Source organism: Palaemon carinicauda, chromosome 3 (assembly GCF_036898095.1).
Source record: "Palaemon carinicauda isolate YSFRI2023 chromosome 3, ASM3689809v2, whole genome shotgun sequence".
NCBI lineage: Eukaryota > Metazoa > Arthropoda > Malacostraca > Decapoda > Palaemonidae > Palaemon > Palaemon carinicauda.
In genome coordinates this window covers 19,947,467-19,967,261 of record NC_090727.1, presented here as the reverse complement: position 1 = coordinate 19,967,261, position 19,795 = coordinate 19,947,467, and the positions used below count along the sequence as shown (strand labels likewise).

Here is a 19,795-nt window from a genome sequence, read left to right as displayed (position 1 = left end):
ACCGGAAAGATAGAGCAAGATTTCAATTCGGGTCTTGAAAGAACAGAATCGCTTGATTCTTATAAGTATTTGGAAACAACCCTTATGAATTATGGTATAATGAGAGAAGAAGTTAGTTGCAGAGCGGGTAGGCAAGGAAGGTAGATGGGTGTCAATATTAAATTGGGAAGAGACTTCGAATATTTATGGAACAAAACGTGGAAATGTACGTCCTGCTCTACGGAAGTGATACATGGACTACAGTATGTGTGTGTAAATTTATATATATATATATATATATATATATATATATATATATATATATATATATACATACATATATATATATATATATATATACATACATATATATATATATATATATAGTGTGTGTGAGTGTGTGTGTGTGTGTGTGTGTGTTTTCTATATTAGTAAGCGCAGGAATTTTACAAAGTCTGATCTTGACAACCTTGTCGCCTCTCCCCGCCCACCTCATGCAAAAATGACAAATATATTCATTAATGTCATTACATTTTAATTGTAACCTTAAGCAAGAGTATATTTTATTGCTGGATTTCATCTATACTTAAATCATTTTAAAACTTGATGGAATCAACATAACAATAATAATAATAATAATAATAATAATAATAATAATAATAATAATAATAATAATAATAATATTTCACTAGAATTATTTGGTAAATTCGTGAAATTTTATGGTGAAGAATCGTGCTTTTGAACTTTTAAAATTATTCATTCGGTGAAAGCTTTATTCTAAATTATGGTCATTAATTATCACACAGCCATAGGTGATCACCCAAATAATGGATCTATTTACGGATATATGACATTTCTTCTGATTTTTCATCTCAATATAAAATTCACTAAAACTACATTATAATTACGTTAAGGTTCCAGTGGTGTAGCCTACTTAATTTGATCTAAAATTCTTACGAGATTTGGCAGCAAGATCGAAGATAGGAAACTGGAACGGAAGATAACCATTTTTGTTCTTGAAAATATCATTATAAAATGTAAGTCACAATTTAAAAAAAAAAAAAAATAAAAAAAAATAAAATAAAATAAAATAAAATCACATCATTGTTGTCCAAGTCCTGGCAATTAGTAGATTGGAACCAGTGATTGCTGCTAGAATTGGGAGTTTGATTTTTGGTAAGGAACTTCCTCGTCCCCCTTTTGATGGTGTTTTCAAAAGTGGAGAGATATTCATTTGGACAGTGACGAGGTATAAACCCGTTTTAAAAATGTGACCCATACAAATATATACTACCATGCACACGACTGATTGCACTCTTCTAATTGGAGATCCTGCATGAAAGAGAGAGAGAGAGAGAGAGAGAGAGAGAGAGAGAGAGAGAGAGAGAGAGAGAGAGAGAGAGAGAGAGAGAGAGAGAGAGAGAGAGAGAGAGGGTAAATACATAAAATGGTAGAAAAACTATCCTACCATTGCAAAGTAAGGCAATAACATTCGCAACTGTCATCGTCGATTTGCATTTTTTCTAAAATTTGTCAGTTTTTTTTTAAAATAAAAATTTTACTTTGAGGTTTTACACAGATGTTTAAAGTATGGTAGATTAAAATGTTAATCCTACTTTGAGATATCTTAAAATGACCAGTATTATTATTATTATTATTATTACTATCCAAGCTACAACCCTAGTTGGAAAAGCAAGATGCTATAAGCCCAGGGGCTCCAACAGGGAAAAATAGCCCAGTGAGGAAAGGAAATAAGGAAATAAATAAATGAAGAGAACAAATTAACAATAAATCATTCTAAAATAAGAAACAACGTCAAAACAGACATGTCATATAATAAACTATCAACAACATCAAAAACAAATATGTCATAAATAAACTATAAAAAGACTATGTCCGCCTGGTCAACAAAAAAGCATTTGCTCCAACTTTGAACTTTTGAAGTTCTACTGATTCAACCACCCGATTAGGAAGATCATTCCACAACTTGGTCACAGCTGGAATAAAACTTCTAGAGTACTGCGTAGTATTGAGCCTCGTGATGGAGAAGGCCTGGCTATTAGAATTAACTGCCTGCCTAGTATTACGAACAGGATAGAATTGTCCAGGGAGATCTGAATGTAAAGGATGGTCAGAGTTGTGAAAAATCTTATGCAACATACATAATGAACTAATTGAACGACGGTGCCAGAGATTAATATCTAGATCAGGAATAAGAAATTTAATAGACCGTAAGTTTCTGTCCAACAAATTAAGATGAGAATCAGCAGCTGAAGACCAGACAGGAGAACAATACTCAAAACAAGGTAGAATGAAAGAATTAAAACACTTCTTCAGAATAGATTGATCACCGAAAATCTTGAAAGACTTTCTCAATAAGCCTATTTTTTGTGAAATTGAAGAAGACACAGACCTTATATGTTTCTCAAAAGTAAATTTACTGTCGAGAATCACACCTAAAATTTTGAAAGAGTCATACATATTTAAAGAAACATTATCAATACTGAGATCCGGATGTTGAGGAACCACCGTCCTTGACCTACTTACAATCATACTTTGAGTTTTGTTAGGATTCAACTTCATACCCCATAATTTGCACCATGCACTAATTCTAGCTAAATCTCTATTAAGGGATTCACCAACCCTAGATCTACATTCAGGGGATGGAATTGATGCAAAGAGAGTAGCATCATCTGCATATGCAACAAGCTTGTTTTCTAGGCCAAACCACATGTCATGTGTATATAGTATGAAAAGTAATGGGCCAAGAACACTACCCTGTGGAACACCGGATATCACATTCCTATAATCACTATGGTGCCCATCAACAACAACTCTTTGAGATCTATTACTTAAAAAATCAATAATAATGCTAAGAAACGACCCACCCACTCCCAAAGAAAAGTTAGCTGCTGATGAACATGGACTCTCTTCAGTGGTTCTTAAAACTTTTTTGCCTTGCGCCCCCCTTCTGCATTAGCCATAGATCCCATGCCCCCCCTCCCCCCTTAAAATTTCTGCCAAAGTAGAAAGTATTATTTCAATAAAATAAACATTGTTCATAGAAAATGGGTAAAATAAATATATTATGGTGAAACAAAATTTTATCATAATCTTTTTTCACTGTTTTAGCATTATACAGATTAAAGTTATTACATTGGTAGAAAATACTGGAAAAAATACAAATTACTGCAAAAATAAACATAATTTTTACTCTTAATACAATCATTCAGGATCATGACCACATCAAAAAATATTACACATATTCCTTAGTAATTGATTTATCCATATTTATGTAGTATTGTAAAACAAAAGCCATCATAATTACTACATTTTTATTTTCATTGTTACTATTTTAACTACTTGAGCCCCCTAGGGGGGCGCGCCCCCCAGTTTAAGAATCACTGATTTAGAGTAAGCTAATACAGTACAGTCGAGATTCAGTACACTGTTTGTATTATTTGTATCAGAGAACATGGGAAGCAATACTCCCGTTGGGAAACACTGACTTCATATTTATATTTTGTCCTGGTATTTATATATGGAGAAATCAATGTCTACATTTCCTTCTCTCTTCTTAATCTCTTACAGCCAAAGACGGCAGTCAGTGACACTGTCACACCTAATCCCTAACCTCTTATCATAAATCCCTCGATCTAAAGGGATTAAGGGATTTTGATCAGACTTATAAAGGTAAACGTTTATGTATAGATTAACACGAAGATGATCCGTGTATTTTTCCATCAGCGAACTTCTTATATTTATTTTGCCAACGCAACTATCAAATGGTTGGAGGGATTTCTGTTAAACTTGTTGCAAAAGTAGGCAGTGATACGTATATGTGCATGGAGGGAGATATTCCATATGTCTGTCCGTAACAATTCTTCAAAACTGAGGAATAACTATGCATATACAACAAGAGCCATATAAAAAAAAAGATGAAAAATAAAAACTTCGGAGAAAAAAAGGGCTATTTTTTTTTCATCATATCACAGAAGTGATGAGAAGTGGTTTATGCATCATTTTCATCTAACAAAGCCCTTCACTCAAAAGTGCTCGGTTTTGGGGAACACTTATTATGTAGAAAACCTTACAAATGTAACTCAAAACATTGGCTGAATAACATTGTAGTAAAATGACTAACTGATGTATATAGTTGCGAACACCATTAGTTATACATTAATTGACCAACTCAGACTATACCCATATACCTAGATGGCATGTCCCTGTCACCTCAGTTTCTCGGGCTCGGCTTCGATTCCCTGACCGACCGGAAGTTATTATCTTTGAGTTGCTTCTTGGGTCTCTGATCCCGACCTTATTTGAATATGAAAATGAAGTCTACATTAGTAAAATTTATCATATATATATATATATATATATATATATATATATGTATATATATATATATATATATATATATATATATATATATATATGTGTGTATAAATACACACAGGGGTTACCGATAATTTGACTCCCGGTAATTTGACTCCGATAATTTGACTCCCGGTAAATTTGATCCCTGGTAATTTCACTACCACACTTTTCTTTATTCATTGAATAAAATGATTTTTATTCAAGAAAATAGATTTTAGAAAAAAAAGTAGATATACATTAACTTTTTCAGTGTCTATATGATTTTTATTTAAGAAATAAAGTTCTACTTTTTTAAAGATAAAAACACAGATATTCATTAACTAAAAATTACGGAAAACGAATATTACTAAATGCCATGTCAACATATTTTATTAATACAAAGCATATAAGTAATATTTAAAATGGATAAAATGTAATCATACCAAAGTATGATATAAGAATATATACAAAAATTAAAATCATTGAAGATTAGAAAATTTAATAATGCGGCAAGTTTTTAGCTATCGATCTTAAGAACTTTACTTTGGCCGCTGTATCGCTCAATGATTGTCTGCAGTCGTTTGTTTATATTTTTATACGTCTTCTTTTTTTCACAAATCTCGCCACAATCAAATTGAATCTTTTTCATTTGGGCCAAGTGGTCTTCCTTTTTTAAGGCAGTAATTAACTTCCATATATTTGGATGGGTACAACTTAGAGAGCTTTGCAAGGCATTGTGATAGCCCTCGAAATGGTTATCTGTGCGAGGCATCTCGGATTCCATCCATAAGTGTACACTCCAACTATCTATAGGAAACAAAGGTGGTGTTCTGCGGTGTCTAACTCCTCTACCTCGCAAACATCCTATGTACGGTATTTCAAAATAAGACACTAGTTCTTGAGGAAGATCGTCATCGTCAACAAGTTTTCGAATCCATCAATTACATCATTATGAGGAAGAAATGCTAACGATGGAAAACATCTTATTTTAATGCTGAACTCAGTGTCATGATGGTACCTCTCTTTGAAGACAATTTCACACACTTTTCTGTAAACATTTTGAGATAAATGAAAAAGACAGCATGAAACGGAAGTACTAGGAAAAACAGATTTGAAGCTATTAATATGTGCTTTTTCAAAATCCACCATGATGGTTACGGGGTTCATTCCTGGCCGTAATTCCTTAACTTGGTTAAAAAGAAGGTTATAAGATTCTTGCTTCTTGTTTGGCAGCAATGCAAATAATCGTGGAACACTGAGTGGACTCACTTGAATATGTAGCGTGTACAACAGATAGAATAGAGATGGGGCGCACTTGAATTTTCCATCACCCGCCCAGTGTTTTACATTAACTAAGTCATCGAGGCCTTTATTTGTTGCGAACATAAGTAGTCTATCTTCATCAGACTCCCCACTATCAAACTGCAAGAAAAGTTCACCACTATCATGGAACTTGTATTCATCAGGTATCTCGTTACAGTACACAGAATACTAAACTGGAAGCTCATCACGATAAAAGTGTCACACAACATAACGGAGAATCTCTAATTGTCATCACATGTTATATTTCTTATCTGTTATCTTTTAAAATGGATAAAAACACTGAAGTCGACTGACCACCATGTACATAATCATTCCATGCGTTTTCAGATCTCTCGAGGCTCGCCCGGAGAGAGAGAGAGAGAGAGAGAGAGAGAGAGAGAGAGAGAGAGAGAGAGAGAGAGAGAGAGAGAGAGAGTCCATTATAATTAGCCCTCACCAAGAATACTCAGAGAGAGGCAACGGCAAATTACCACTCTCTCTCTCTCTCTGCGTTCACTGACAGACAGAGAGAGAGAGAGAGAGAGAGAGAGAGAGAGAGAGAGAGAGAGAGAGAGAAAATTGTCCGTTAATTTCATCGATGGAGTTAGGGCTTCAAAACGTCTTCAGGCCAATTTTCTCTTCGAAATCTCTGGATACGAGAAAGAGTCACACCCTCCTCTAATCATGATCATCATGATTCGTCTTCTTAAATCTTTGACATTTATTCTCTTTCAGTAAAATCTTTACAAGACTTCCTCCTACGGGGAAGGGAATATACAATAAAGATGTTAGATTCGTTTTCAGAAGATGAGAAAGACTCTCTCTCTCTCTCTCTCTCTCTCTCTCTCTCTCTCTCTCTCTCTCTCTCTCCCTCTGTGTGTGTGTGTGTGTGTGTGTGTGTGTGATTGGAGCCTGAAGCAGAAGTCTCCAAAGGCTTCTTCAAGGAATACCGATGGCAATCCGATCTCCTTCTTTCGTATTGTCTATGTGCGTGAGGATGTTCCGGAGATACAGACAGAAAGCTAGGCTGGCTCCAAAGGGTCTCTGGAAGATCTAGTGACATTTTTTAATACTAACCCTGATAAAAAACAAACATTACTTCAGATTGAGTTGTGTTTAGTGCAGGTGCCAAGAAGGAATTCTTCTTTGGTTGGCGGCAGGAAGGGCATCCGGCCATGAAAAATTAGCCAAAAGCAATATGGCAAGAAGGAATAACTAAATAATATCTACAGTAGAGGTAAGCAATCGATATCCTTCTTTCCACCTTTCTATCCTCCTCCCTCCTTCTACTTCTTCCATCCACCTCCCACACCTTCTCCCTTCTTCTTATTCTTTCTTCCACCTTCCACACCTTCTCCCTTCCATCTTACTCACATTCTCCCTTCTTCTTATTCTTTTCTTCCACCTTCCATACCTTCCCCTTCACATTCTTCCTTCCATCTTACTCACCCTTTCCCTTCTACTCATTCTTCCTTCCATCTTCCACACATTATCCCTCCTCATTCTTCCATCCAACTTACTCACATACTCCCTATTTTTTATTCTTCCCTCCATCTTCCACACCTTCTCCCTTCTCCCTCTTCCTTTCACATTACTCAGCTTCTCCCTTCTTCTCATTCTTCCTTCCACTTTCCACATATTCTCTTCATTCTTCCTTCAACCTTATTCAATTTCTTCTTTTTTAAATTGTTCCCTCAACCTTCCTCAAGTTCTCCTTTTTCATTCTTCCTTCCACCTTTCTCACTTTCTCCCTTCTTCTGATTCTTACCTCCACCTTCCAAAGTTTATCCCTTCTGATTCTTCCTCCAACCTTACTAACATTTTCCCTATTTCTCATTCTTCCCTCCATCTTCCACGCCTTCTCCCTTCTCCTTCAACTCTCCCCACCTTCTCTCTTCCTCTAATTCTTCCTTTCACTTCCTTCACCTTCACGCTTATACTCATTATTCCCTACACCTCCTTCACCTTCTCACTTCTTCTCATTCTAGGAGTGGGGATGAGAGGGAGAGAAGGGGTCAGGAAGGTGAAAAGGAGGATGAGAGGAAGGGAGGGGTGCAGATGAGTGGATGGGATGAGAAGAGAAGAGATGAGGAGGGTGGAAAGGAGGATACAAAGAGGCGATAAGGTGGGTGGGAGGGAGGATGAAAAAACAGGAGATGAGGAGAGGTGGAAGGAAGGATGAAAAGAGAGAACATGAGGGTGGATGGAAGGATGAAAAGATAGGACATGAGGGTGGATGGAAGGATGAAAAGAGAGAACATGATGGTGGATGGAAGGATGAAAAGAGAGAACATGATGGTGGATGGAAGGATGAAAAGAGAGAACATGATGGTGGATGGAATGATGATTAGAGAGAACATGATGGTGGATGGAAGGATGAAATGAGAGAACATGATGGTGGAGGGAAGGATGAAAAACGAGAACATGATGGTGGAAGGAAGGATGAAAAGAGAAAACATGATGGTGGAAGGAAGGATGAAAAGAGAAAACATGATGGTGGATGGAAGGCTGAAAATAAAGAACATGATGGTGGATGGAAGGCTGAAATGAGAGAACATGATGGTGGATGGAAGGCTGAAAAGAGAGAACATGATGGTGGATGGAAGGATGGAAAGAGAGAACATGATGGTGGATGGAAGGATGGAAAGAGAGAACATGATGGTGGATGGAAGGATGAAAAGAGAGAACATGATGGTGGATGGAAGGATGAAAAGAGAGAACATGATGGTGGATGGAAGGATGAAAAGAGAGAACATGATGGTGGATGGAAGGATGAAAAGAGAGAACATGATGGTGGATGGAAGGATGAAAAGAGAGAACATGATGGTGGATGGAATGATGATAAGAGAGAACATGATGGTGGATGGAAGGATGAAATGAGAGAACATGATGGTGGATGGAAGGATGAAAAGAGAGAACATGATGGTGGATGGAAGGATGAAAAGAGAGAACATGATGGTGGAAGGAAGGATGAAAAGAGAAAACATGATGGTGGATGGAAGGCTGAAAAGAGAGAACATGATGGTGGATGGAAGGATGAAAAGAGAGAACATGATGGTGGATGGAAGGATGAAAAGAGAGAACATGATGGTGGATGGAAGGATGAAATGAGAGAACATGATGGTGGATGGAAGGCTGAAATGAGAGAACATGATGGTGGATGGAAGGCTGAAATGAGAGAACATGATGGTGGATGGAAGGCTGAAATGAGAGAACATGATGGTGGATGGAAGGCTGAAAAGAGAGAACATGATGGTGGATGGAAGGATGGAAAGAGAGAACATGATGGTGGATGGAAGGATGAAAAGAGAGAACATGATGGTGGATGGAAGGATGAAAAGAGAGAACATGATGGTGGATGGAAGGCTGAAATGAGAGAACTTGATGGTGGATGGAAGGATGAAAAGAGAGAACATGATGGTGGATGGAAGGCTGAAAAGAGAGAACATGATGGTGGATGGAAGGATGGAAAGAGAGAACATGATGGTGGATGGAAGGATGAAAAGAGAGAACATGATGGTGGATGGAAGGATGGAAAGAGAGAACATGATGGTGGATGGAAGGCTGAAAAGAGAGAACATGAGGGTGGATGGAAGGCTGAAAAGAGAGAACATGATGGTGGATGGAAGGATGAAAAGAGAGAACATGATGGTGGATGGAAGGATGGAAAGAGAGAACATGATGGTGGATGGAAGGCTGAAATGAGAGAACATGATGGTGGATGGAAGGCTGAAAAGAGAGAACATGATGGTGGATGGAAGGATGAAAAGAAAGAACATGATGGTGGATGGAAGGCTAAAAAGAAAGAACATGATGGAGGATGGAAGGATGAAAAGAGAGAACATGATGGTGGAAGGAAGGATGAAAAGAGAAAACATGATGGTGGATGGAAGGCTGAAAAGAGAGAACATGATGGTGGATGGAAGGATGAAAAGAGAGAACATGATGGTGGATGGAAGGATGAAAAGAGAGAACATGATGGTGGATGGAAGGATGAAATGAGAGAACATGATGGTGGATGGAAGGATGAAATGAGAGAACATGATGGTGGATGGAAGGCTGAAATGAGAGAACATGATGGTGGATGGAAGGCTGAAAAGAGAGAACATGATGGTGGATGGAAGGATGGAAAGAGAGAACATGATGGTGGATGGAAGGATGAAAAGAGAGAACATGATGGTGGATGGAAGGCTGAAAAGAGAGAACATGATGGTGGATGGAAGGATGGAAAGAGAGAACATGATGGTGGATGGAAGGATGAAAAGAGAGAACATGATGGTGGATGGAAGGATGAAAAGAGAGAACATGATGGTGGATGGAAGGCTGAAATGAGAGAACTTGATGGTGGATGGAAGGATGAAAAGAGAGAACATGATGGTGGATGGAAGGCTGAAAAGAGAGAACATGATGGTGGATGGAAGGATGAAAAGAGAGAACATGATGGTGGATGGAAGGATGAAAAGAGAGAACATGATGGTGGATGGAAGGATGAAAAGAGAGAACATGATGGTGGATGGAAGGATGAAAAAAGAGAACATGATGGTGGATGGAAGGATGAAAAGAGAGAACATGATGGTGGATGGAAGGATGAAAAGAGAGAACATGATGGTGGATGGAAGGCTGAAAAGAGAGAACATGATGGTGGATGGAAGGCTGAAAAGAGAGAACATGATGGTGGATGGAAGGATGAAAAGAGAGAACATGATGGTGGATGGAAGGATGGAAAGAGAGAACATGATGGTGGATGGAAGGCTGAAATGAGAGAACATGATGGTGGATGGAAGGCTGAAAAGAGAGAACATGATGGTGGATGGAAGGATGAAAAGAAAGAACATGATGGTGGATGGAAGGCTAAAAAGAAAGAACATGATGGAGGATGGAAGGATGAAAAGAGAGAACATGATGGTGGAAGGAAGGATGAAAAGAGAAAACATGATGGTGGATGGAAGGCTGAAAAGAGAGAACATGATGGTGGATGGAAGGATGAAAAGAGAGAACATGATGGTGGATGGAAGGATGAAAAGAGAGAACATGATGGTGGATGGAAGGATGAAATGAGAGAACATGATGGTGGATGGAAGGATGAAATGAGAGAACATGATGGTGGATGGAAGGCTGAAATGAGAGAACATGATGGTGGATGGAAGGCTGAAAAGAGAGAACATGATGGTGGATGGAAGGATGGAAAGAGAGAACATGATGGTGGATGGAAGGATGAAAAGAGAGAACATGATGGTGGATGGAAGGATGAAAAGAGAGAACATGATGGTGGATGGAAGGCTGAAAAGAGAGAACATGATGGTGGATGGAAGGCTGAAAAGAGAGAACATGATGGTGGATGGAAGGATGAAAAGAGAGAACATGATGGTGGATGGAAGGATGGAAAGAGAGAACATGATGGTGGATGGAAGGCTGAAATGAGAGAACATGATGGTGGATGGAAGGCTGAAAAGAGAGAACATGATGGTGGATGGAAGGATGAAAAGAGAGAACATGATGGTGGATGGAAGGATGAAAAGAAAGAACATGATGGTGGATGGAAGGCTAAAAAGAAAGAACATGATGGAGGATGGAAGGATGAAAAGAGAGAACATGATGGTGGATGGAAGGATGAAAAAAGAGAACATGATGGTGGATGGAAGGATGAAAAGAGAGAACATGATGGTGGATGGAAGGATGAAAAACGAGAACATGATGGTGGATGGAAGGATGAAAAACGAGAACATGATGGTGGAAGGAAGGATGAAAAGAAAAAACATGATGGTGGATGGAAGGCTGAAAAGAGAGAACATGATGGTGGATGGAAGGATGAAAAGAGAGAACATGATGGTGGATGGAAGGATGGAAAGAGAGAACATGATGGTGGATGGAAGGATGAAAAGAGAGAACATGATGGTGGATGGAAGGATGAAAAGAGAGAACATGATGGTGGATGGAATGATGATAAGAGAGAACATGATGGTGGATGGAAGGATGGAAAGAGAGAACATGATGGTGGATGGAAGGATGAAAAGAGAGAACATGATGGTGGATGGAAGGATGAAAAGAGAGAACATGATGGTGGATGGAAGGATGAAAAGAGAGAACATGATGGTGGATGGAAGGATGAAAAGAGAGAACATGATGGTGGATGGAATGATGATAAGAGAGAACATGATGGTGGATGGAAGGATGAAAAGAGAGAACATGATGGTGGAAGGAAGGATGAAAAGAGAGAACATGATGGTGGATGGAAGGATGGAAAGAGAGAACATGATGGTGGATGGAAGGATGAAAAGAGAGAACATGATGGTGGATGGAAGGATGAAAAGAGAGAACATGATGGTGGATGGAATGATGATAAGAGAGAACATGATGGTGGATGGAAGGATGGAAAGAGAGAACATGATGGTGGATGGAAGGATGAAAAGAGAGAACATGATGGTGGATGGAAGGATGAAAAGAGAGAACATGATGGTGGATGGAATGATGATAAGAGAGAACATGATGGTGGATGGAAGGATGGAAAGAGAGAACATGATGGTGGATGGAAGGATGAAAAGAGAGAACATGATGGTGGATGGAAGGATGAAAAGAGAGAACATGATGGTGGATGGAAGGATGAAAAGAGAGAACATGATGGTGGATGGAAGGATGAAAAGAGAGAACATGATGGTGGATGGAATGATGATAAGAGAGAACATGATGGTGGATGGAAGGATGAAAAGAGAGAACATGATGGTGGATGGAATGATGATAAGAGAGAACATGATGGTGGATGGAAGGATGAAAAGAGAGAACATGATGGTGGATGGAAGGATGAAAAGAGAGAACATGATGGTGGATGGAATGATGATAAGAGAGAACATGATGGTGGATGGAAGGATGAAAAGAGAGAACATGATGGTGGATGGAAGGATGAAAAGAGAGAACATGATGGTGGATGGAATGATGATAAGAGAGAACATGATGGTGGATGGAAGGATGAAAAGAGAGAACATGATGGTGGATGGAAGGATGAAAAGAGAGAACATGATGGTGGATGGAAGGATGAAAAGAGAGAACATGATGGTGGATGGAATGATGATAAGAGAGAACATGATGGTGGATGGAAGGATGAAAAGAGAGAACATGATGGTGGAAGGAAGGCTGAAAAGAGAAAACATGATGGTGGATGGAATGCTGAAAAGAGAAAACATGATGGTGGATGGAAGGCTGAAATGAGAGAACATGATGGTGGATGGAAGGATGAAAAGAGAGAACATGATGGTGGATGGAAGGATGAAAAGAGAGAACATGATGGTGGATGGAAGGCTGAAAAGAGAAAACATGATGGTGGATGGAAGGCTGAAATGAGAGAACATGATGGTGGATGGAAGGATGAAAAGAGAGAACATGATGGTGGATGGAAGGATGAAAAGAGAGAACATGATGGTGGATGAAAGGATGAAAAGAGAGAACATGATGGTGGATGGAAGGCTGAAAAGAGAGAACATGATGGTGGATGGAAGGCTGAAATGAGAGAACATGATGGTGGATGGAAGGCTGAAATGAGAGAACATGATGGTGGATGGAAGGAGGAAAAGAGAGAACATGATGGTGGATGGAAGGCTGAAATGAGAGAACATGATGGAGGATGGAAGGATGAAAAGAGAGAACATGATGGTGGATGGAAGGATGAAAAGAGAGAATATGATGGTGGATGGAAGGATGAAAAGAGAGAACATGATGGTGGATGGAATCATGATAAGAGAGAACATGATGGTGGATGGAAGGATGAAATGAGAGAACATGATGGTGGATGGAAGGAAGAAAAGAGAGAACATGATGGTGGAAGGAAGGATGAAAAGAGAAAACATGATGGTGGATGGAAGGCTGAAAAGAGAGAACATGATGGTGGATGGAAGGCTGAAATGAGAGAACATGATGGTGGATGGAAGGATGAAAAGAGAGAACATGATGGTGGATGGAAGGATGAAAAGAGAGAACATGATGGTGGATGGAAGGCTGAAAAGAGAGAACATGATGGTGGATGGAAGGATGAAAAGAGAGAACATGATGGTGGATGGAAGGATGAAAAGAGAGAACATGATGGTGGATGGAATGATGATAAGAGAGAACATGATGGTGGATGGAAGGATGAAATGAGAGAACATGATGGTGGATGGAAGGATGAAAAGAGAGAACATGATGGTGGAAGGAAGGATGAAAAGAGAAAACATGATGGTGGATGGAAGGCTGAAAAGAGAGAACATGATGGTGGATGGAAGGCTTAAATGAGAGAACATGATGGTGGATGGAAGGATGAAGAGAGAGAACATGATGGTGGATGGAAGGATGAAAAGAGAGAACATGATGGTGGATGGAAGGATGAAAAGAGAGAACATGAGGGTGGATGGAAGGATGAAAAGAGAGAACATGAGGGTGGATGGAAGGATGAAAAGAGAGAACATGATGGTGGATGGAAGGATGAAAAGAGAGAACATGATGGTGGATGGAAGGATGAAAAGAGAGAACATGATGGTGGATGGAAGGCTGAAAAGAGAGAACATGAGGGTGGATGGAAGGATGAAAAGAGAGAACATGATGGTGGATGGAAGGCTGAAAAGAGAGAACATGATGGTGATTGGAATGATGATAAGAGAGAGAACATGATGGTGGATGGAAGGATGAAATGAGAGAACATGATGGTGGATGGAAGGATGAAAAGAGAGAACATGAGGGTGGATGGAAGGATGAAAAAAGAGAACATGATGGTGGATGGAAGACTGAAAAGAGAGAACATGATGGTGGATGGAATGATGATAAGAGAGAACATGTAGGTGGATGGAAGGATGATAAGAGAGAACTTGATGGTGGATGGAAGGATGAAAAGAGAGAACATGAGGGTGGATGGAAGGATGAAAAGAGAGAACATGAGGGTGGATGGAAGGATGAAAAGATAAAACATGATGGTGGATGGAAGGATGAAAAGAGAGAACATGATGGTGGATGGAAGGATGAAAAGAGAGAACATGAGGGTGGAGGGAAGGATAAGAGAGAACATGATGGTGGATGGAAGGATGAAAAGAGAGAACATGATGGTGGATGGAAGGATGAAAAGAGAGAACATGAGGGTGGATGGAAGGATGAAAAGAGAGAACATGAGGGTGGATGGAAGGATGAAAAGAGAGAACATGAGGGTGGATGGAAGGATGAAAAGAGAGAACATGAGGGTGGATGGAAGGATGAAATGAGAGAACATAAGGGTGGATGGAAGGATGAAAAGAGAGAACATGATGGTGGATGGAAGGATGAAAAGAGAGAACATGAAGGCGGATGGAAGGATGAAAAGAGAGAACATGAGGGTGGATGGAAGGATGAAAAGAGAGAACATGATGGTGGATGGAAGGATGAAAAGAGAGAACAAGATGGTGGATGGAAGGATGAAAAGAGAGAACATGAGGGTGGATGAAAGGCTGAAAAGAGAGAACATGATGGTGGATGGAAGGCTGAAAAGAGAGAATATGATGGTGGAAGGAAGGATGAAAAGAGAAAACATGATGGTGGATGGAAGGCTGAAAAGAGAGAACATGATGGTGGATGGAAGGCTGAAATGAGAGAACATGATGGTGGATGTAATGATGAAAAGAGAGAACATGATGGTGGATGGAAGGATGAAAAGACAGAACATGATGGTGGATGGAAGGATGAAAAGAGAGAACATGATGGTGGATGGAAGGATGAAAAAAAGAGAACATGATGGTGGATGGAAGGATGAAAAAAGAGAACATGATGGTGGATGGAAGGATGAAAAGAGAGAACATGATGGTGGATGGAAGGATGAAAAAAGAGAACATGATGGTGGATGGAAGGATGAAAAGAGAGAACATGATGGTGGATGGAAGATGAAAAGAGAGAACATGATGGTGGATGGAAGGATGAAAAGAGAGAACATGATGGTGGATGGAAGGATGAAATGAGAGAACATGATGGTGGATGGAAGGATGAAGAGAGAGAACATGATGGTGGATGGAAGGATGAAAAGAGAGAACATGATGGTGGATGGAAGGATGAAAAGAGAGAACATGAGGGTGGATGGAAGGATGAAAAGAGAGAACATGAGGGTGGATGGAAGGATGAAAAGAGAGAACATGATGGTGGATGGAAGGATGAAAAGAGAGAACATGATGGTGGATGGAAGGATGAAAAGAGAGAACATGATGGTGGATGGAAGGCTGAAAAGAGAGAACATGAGGGTGGATGGAAGGATGAAAAGAGAGAACATGATGGTGGATGGAAGGCTGAAAAGAGAGAACATGATGGTGATTGGAATGATGATAAGAGAGAGAACATGATGGTGGATGGAAGGATGAAATGAGAGAACATGATGGTGGATGGAAGGATGAAAAGAGAGAACATGAGGGTGGATGGAAGGATGAAAAAAGAGAACATGATGGTGGATGGAAGACTGAAAAGAGAGAACATGATGGTGGATGGAATGATGATAAGAGAGAACATGTAGGTGGATGGAAGGATGATAAGAGAGAACTTGATGGTGGATGGAAGGATGAAAAGAGAGAACATGAGGGTGGATGGAAGGATGAAAAGAGAGAACATGAGGGTGGATGGAAGGATGAAAAGATAAAACATGATGGTGGATGGAAGGATGAAAAGAGAGAACATGATGGTGGATGGAAGGATGAAAAGAGAGAACATGAGGGTGGAGGGAAGGATGATAAGAGAGAACATGATGGTGGATGGAAGGATGAAAAGAGAGAACATGATGGTGGATGGAAGGATGAAAAGACAGAACATGATGGTGGATGGAAGGATGAAAAGAGAGAACATGATGGTGGATGGAAGGATGAAAAAAAGAGAACATGATGGTGGATGGAAGGATGAAAAGAGAGAACATGATGGTGGATGGAAGGATGAAAAGAGAGAACATGATGGTGGATGGAAGGATGAAAAGAGAGAACATGATGGTGGATGGAAGGATGAAAAGAGAGAACATGATGGTGGATGGAAGATGAAAAGAGAGAACATGATGGTGGATGGAAGGATGAAAAGAGAGAACATGATGGTGGATGGAAGGATGAAAAAAGAGAACATGATGGTGGATGGAAGGATGAAAAGAGAGAACATGATGGTGGATGGAAGGATGAAAAGAGAGAACATGATGGTGGATGGAAGGATGAAAAAAGAGAACATGATGGTGGATGGAAGGATGAAAAGAGAGAACATGATGGTGGATGGAAGGATGAAAAGAGAGAACATGATGGTGGATGGAAGGATGAAAAGAGAGAACATGATGGTGGATGGAAGGATGAAAAGAGAGAACATGATGGTGGATGGAAGGATGAAAAGAGAGAACATGATGGTGGATGGAAGGATGAAAAGAGAGAACATGATGGTGGATGGAAGGATGAAAAGAGAGAACATGAGGGTGGATGGAAGGATGAAAAGAGAGAACAGGATGGTGGATGGAAGGATGAAAAGAGAGAACATGATGGTGGATGGAAGGATGAAAAGAGAGAACATGATGGTGGATGGAAGGATGAAAAGAGAGAACATGATGGTGGATGGAAGGATGAAAAGATAGAACATGATGGTGGATGATAGGATGAAAAGAGAGAACATGATGGTGGATGGAAAGATGAAAAAAGAGAACATGATGGTGGATGGAAGGATGAAAAAAGAGAACATGAGGGTGGAAGGAAAGATGAAAAAGAGAACATGAGGGTGGAAGGAAGGATGAAAAGATAGGACATGAGGGTGGAAGAAAGGATGAAAAAAATAGAGTATGAGGGTGGAAGGAAGGATGAAAAAAGAAAAAATGAGGAGGGATGGAAGGATGAAAAGATAGGACATGAGGGTGGAAGGAAGGATGAAAAAAAAGAGAGCATGAGGGTGGAAGGAAGGATGAAAAAAGAGAACATGAGGGGGGATGGAAGGATGAAAAGATAGGACTTGAGGGAGGAAGGAAGGATGAAAAAAGAGAACATGAGGGTGGATGGAAGGATGAAAAAAAGAGAACATAAGGGTGGATGGAAGGATGAAAAAAGAGAACATGATGGTGGATGGAAGGACGAAAAAAGATAACATGAAGGTGGAAGGAAAGATGAAAAAGAGAACATGAGGGTGGAAGGAAGGATGAAAAGATAGGACATCTGGGTGGAAGGAAGGATGAAAAAAGAGAACATGAGGGTGGAAGGAAGGATGAAAAAGGAGAACATGAGGGTGGATGGAATGATGAAAAAAGAAAACATGAGGGTGGAAGGAAGGATGAAAAAAAGAACATGAGGCTGGAAGGAAGGATGAAAAAAGAGAACATGAGGGTGGGAGGAAGGATGAAAAAAGAGAACATGAGGGGGGATGGAAGGATGAAAAAAGAGAACATGAGGGTGGAAGGAAGGATGAAAAAAGAGAACATGAGAGGGGATGGAAGGATGAAAAGATAGGACATGAGGGTGGAAGGAAGGATGAAAAAAGAAAACATGAGAGTGGATGGAAGGATGAAAAAAGAAAACATGAGGGTGGATGGAAGGATGAAAAAAGAAAACATGAGGGTGGATGGAAAGATGAAAAAAGAAAACATGAGGGTGGATGGAAGGATGAAAAAAGAAAACATGAGGATGGATGGAAGGATGAAAAAAGAAAACGAGAGGGTGGATGGAAGGATGAAAAAAGAAAACATGAGGGTGGATGGAAGGATGATAAAAGAAAACATGAGGGTGGATGGAAGGATGAAAAAAGAAAACATGAGGGTGGAAGGAAGGATGAAAAAAGAAAACATGAGGGTGGAAGGAAGGGTGAAAAAAGAAAACATGAGGGTGGATGGAAGAATGAAAAAAGAAAACATGAGGGTAGATGGAAGGATGTAAAAAGAAAACATGAGGGTGGCAGGAAGGATGAAAAGAGAGAACATGAGGGTGGATGGAAGGATGAAAAAAGAGAACATGAGGGTGGATGGAAGGATGAAAAAAGAAAACGAGGGTGGATGGAAGGATGAAAAGATAGGACATGAGGAGAATGGAAGGAAGGGTGAAAAAAGAAAACATGAGGGTGGATGGAAGGATGAAAAAAGAAAACATGAGGAGAATGGAAGGAAGGGTGAAAAAAGAAAACATGAGGGTGGATGGAAGGATGAAAAAAGAAAACATGAGGGTGGATGGAAGGATGAAAAAAGAAAACATGAGGGTGGATGGAAGGATGAAAAAAGAAAACATGAGGGTGGATGGAAGGATGAAAAAAGAAAACATGAGGGTGGATGGAAGGATGAAAAAAGAAAACATGAGGGTGGAAGGAAGGATGAAAAAAGAAAACATGAGGGTGGATGGAAGGATGAAAAAAGAAAACATGAGGGTGGATGGAAGGATGAAAAAAGAAAACATGAGGGTGGATGGAAGGATGTAAAAAGAAAACATGAGGGTGGAAGGAAGGATGAAAAAAGAGAACATGAGGGTGGAAGGAAGGATGAAAAAAGAGAACATGAGGGTGGAAGGAAGGATGAAAAAAGAGAACATGAGGGGGGATGGAAGGATGAAAAGATAGGACATGAGGAGGATGGAAGGAAGGGTGAAAAAAGAAAACATGAGGGTGGATGGAAGGATGAAAAAAGAAAACATGAGAGTGGATGGAAGGATGAAAAAAGAAAACATGAGGGTGGAAGGAAGGATGAAAAAAGAGAACATGAGGGTGGATGGAAGGATGAAAAAAGAGAACATGAGGGTGGATGGAAGGATGAAAAAAGAGAACATGAGGGTGGAAGGAAAGATGTAAAAAGAGAACATGAGGGTGGAAGGAAGGATAAAAAAAGAGAACATGAGGGTGGAAGGAAAGATGTAAAAAGAGAACATGAGGGTGGAAGGAAGTGTACCAACCGTGTTTCACACAATTGTACATAATTCCTTTTTTATATATTATGGTTGTATCTTCGCTCTTCCCTCGCACTAAAACGAACATGAAAATTCAAGTCTGGTTTTTCCTCTGTGATTTTGTCTGTCTTGTGAACTTGTCATGTCCTGTTGCCTTGAGGTTTTGTATATAAGGAGAGTGTTCCACAACAATATAACTCAGTCGTTTCCAATCTGCCTTTGATTTCACAACTCCTCTCTCGGCCCGTCACAGAAGGATGAAAAAAGAGAACATGAGGTTGGAAGGAAGGATGAAAAGATAGGACATGAGGAGGGTG

The 19,795-nt window shown here is 39.7% G+C and overlaps 1 protein-coding gene across 1 annotated transcript in view; it reads left to right on the top strand.

Annotated features, from left to right (window-relative positions):
* Positions 1 to 7,764, top strand: part of LOC137630963 (E3 SUMO-protein ligase ZBED1-like) — a 50,708-nt gene extending 42,944 nt beyond the window's left edge. The window contains exon 5 of the mRNA XM_068362494.1: positions 7,629 to 7,764. Coding sequence (XP_068218595.1) covers positions 7,629 to 7,764 — 136 coding nt within the window. The remainder of the gene's footprint in view (positions 1 to 7,628) is intronic.
* Positions 7,765 to 19,795: the final 12,031 nt, after the last annotated feature.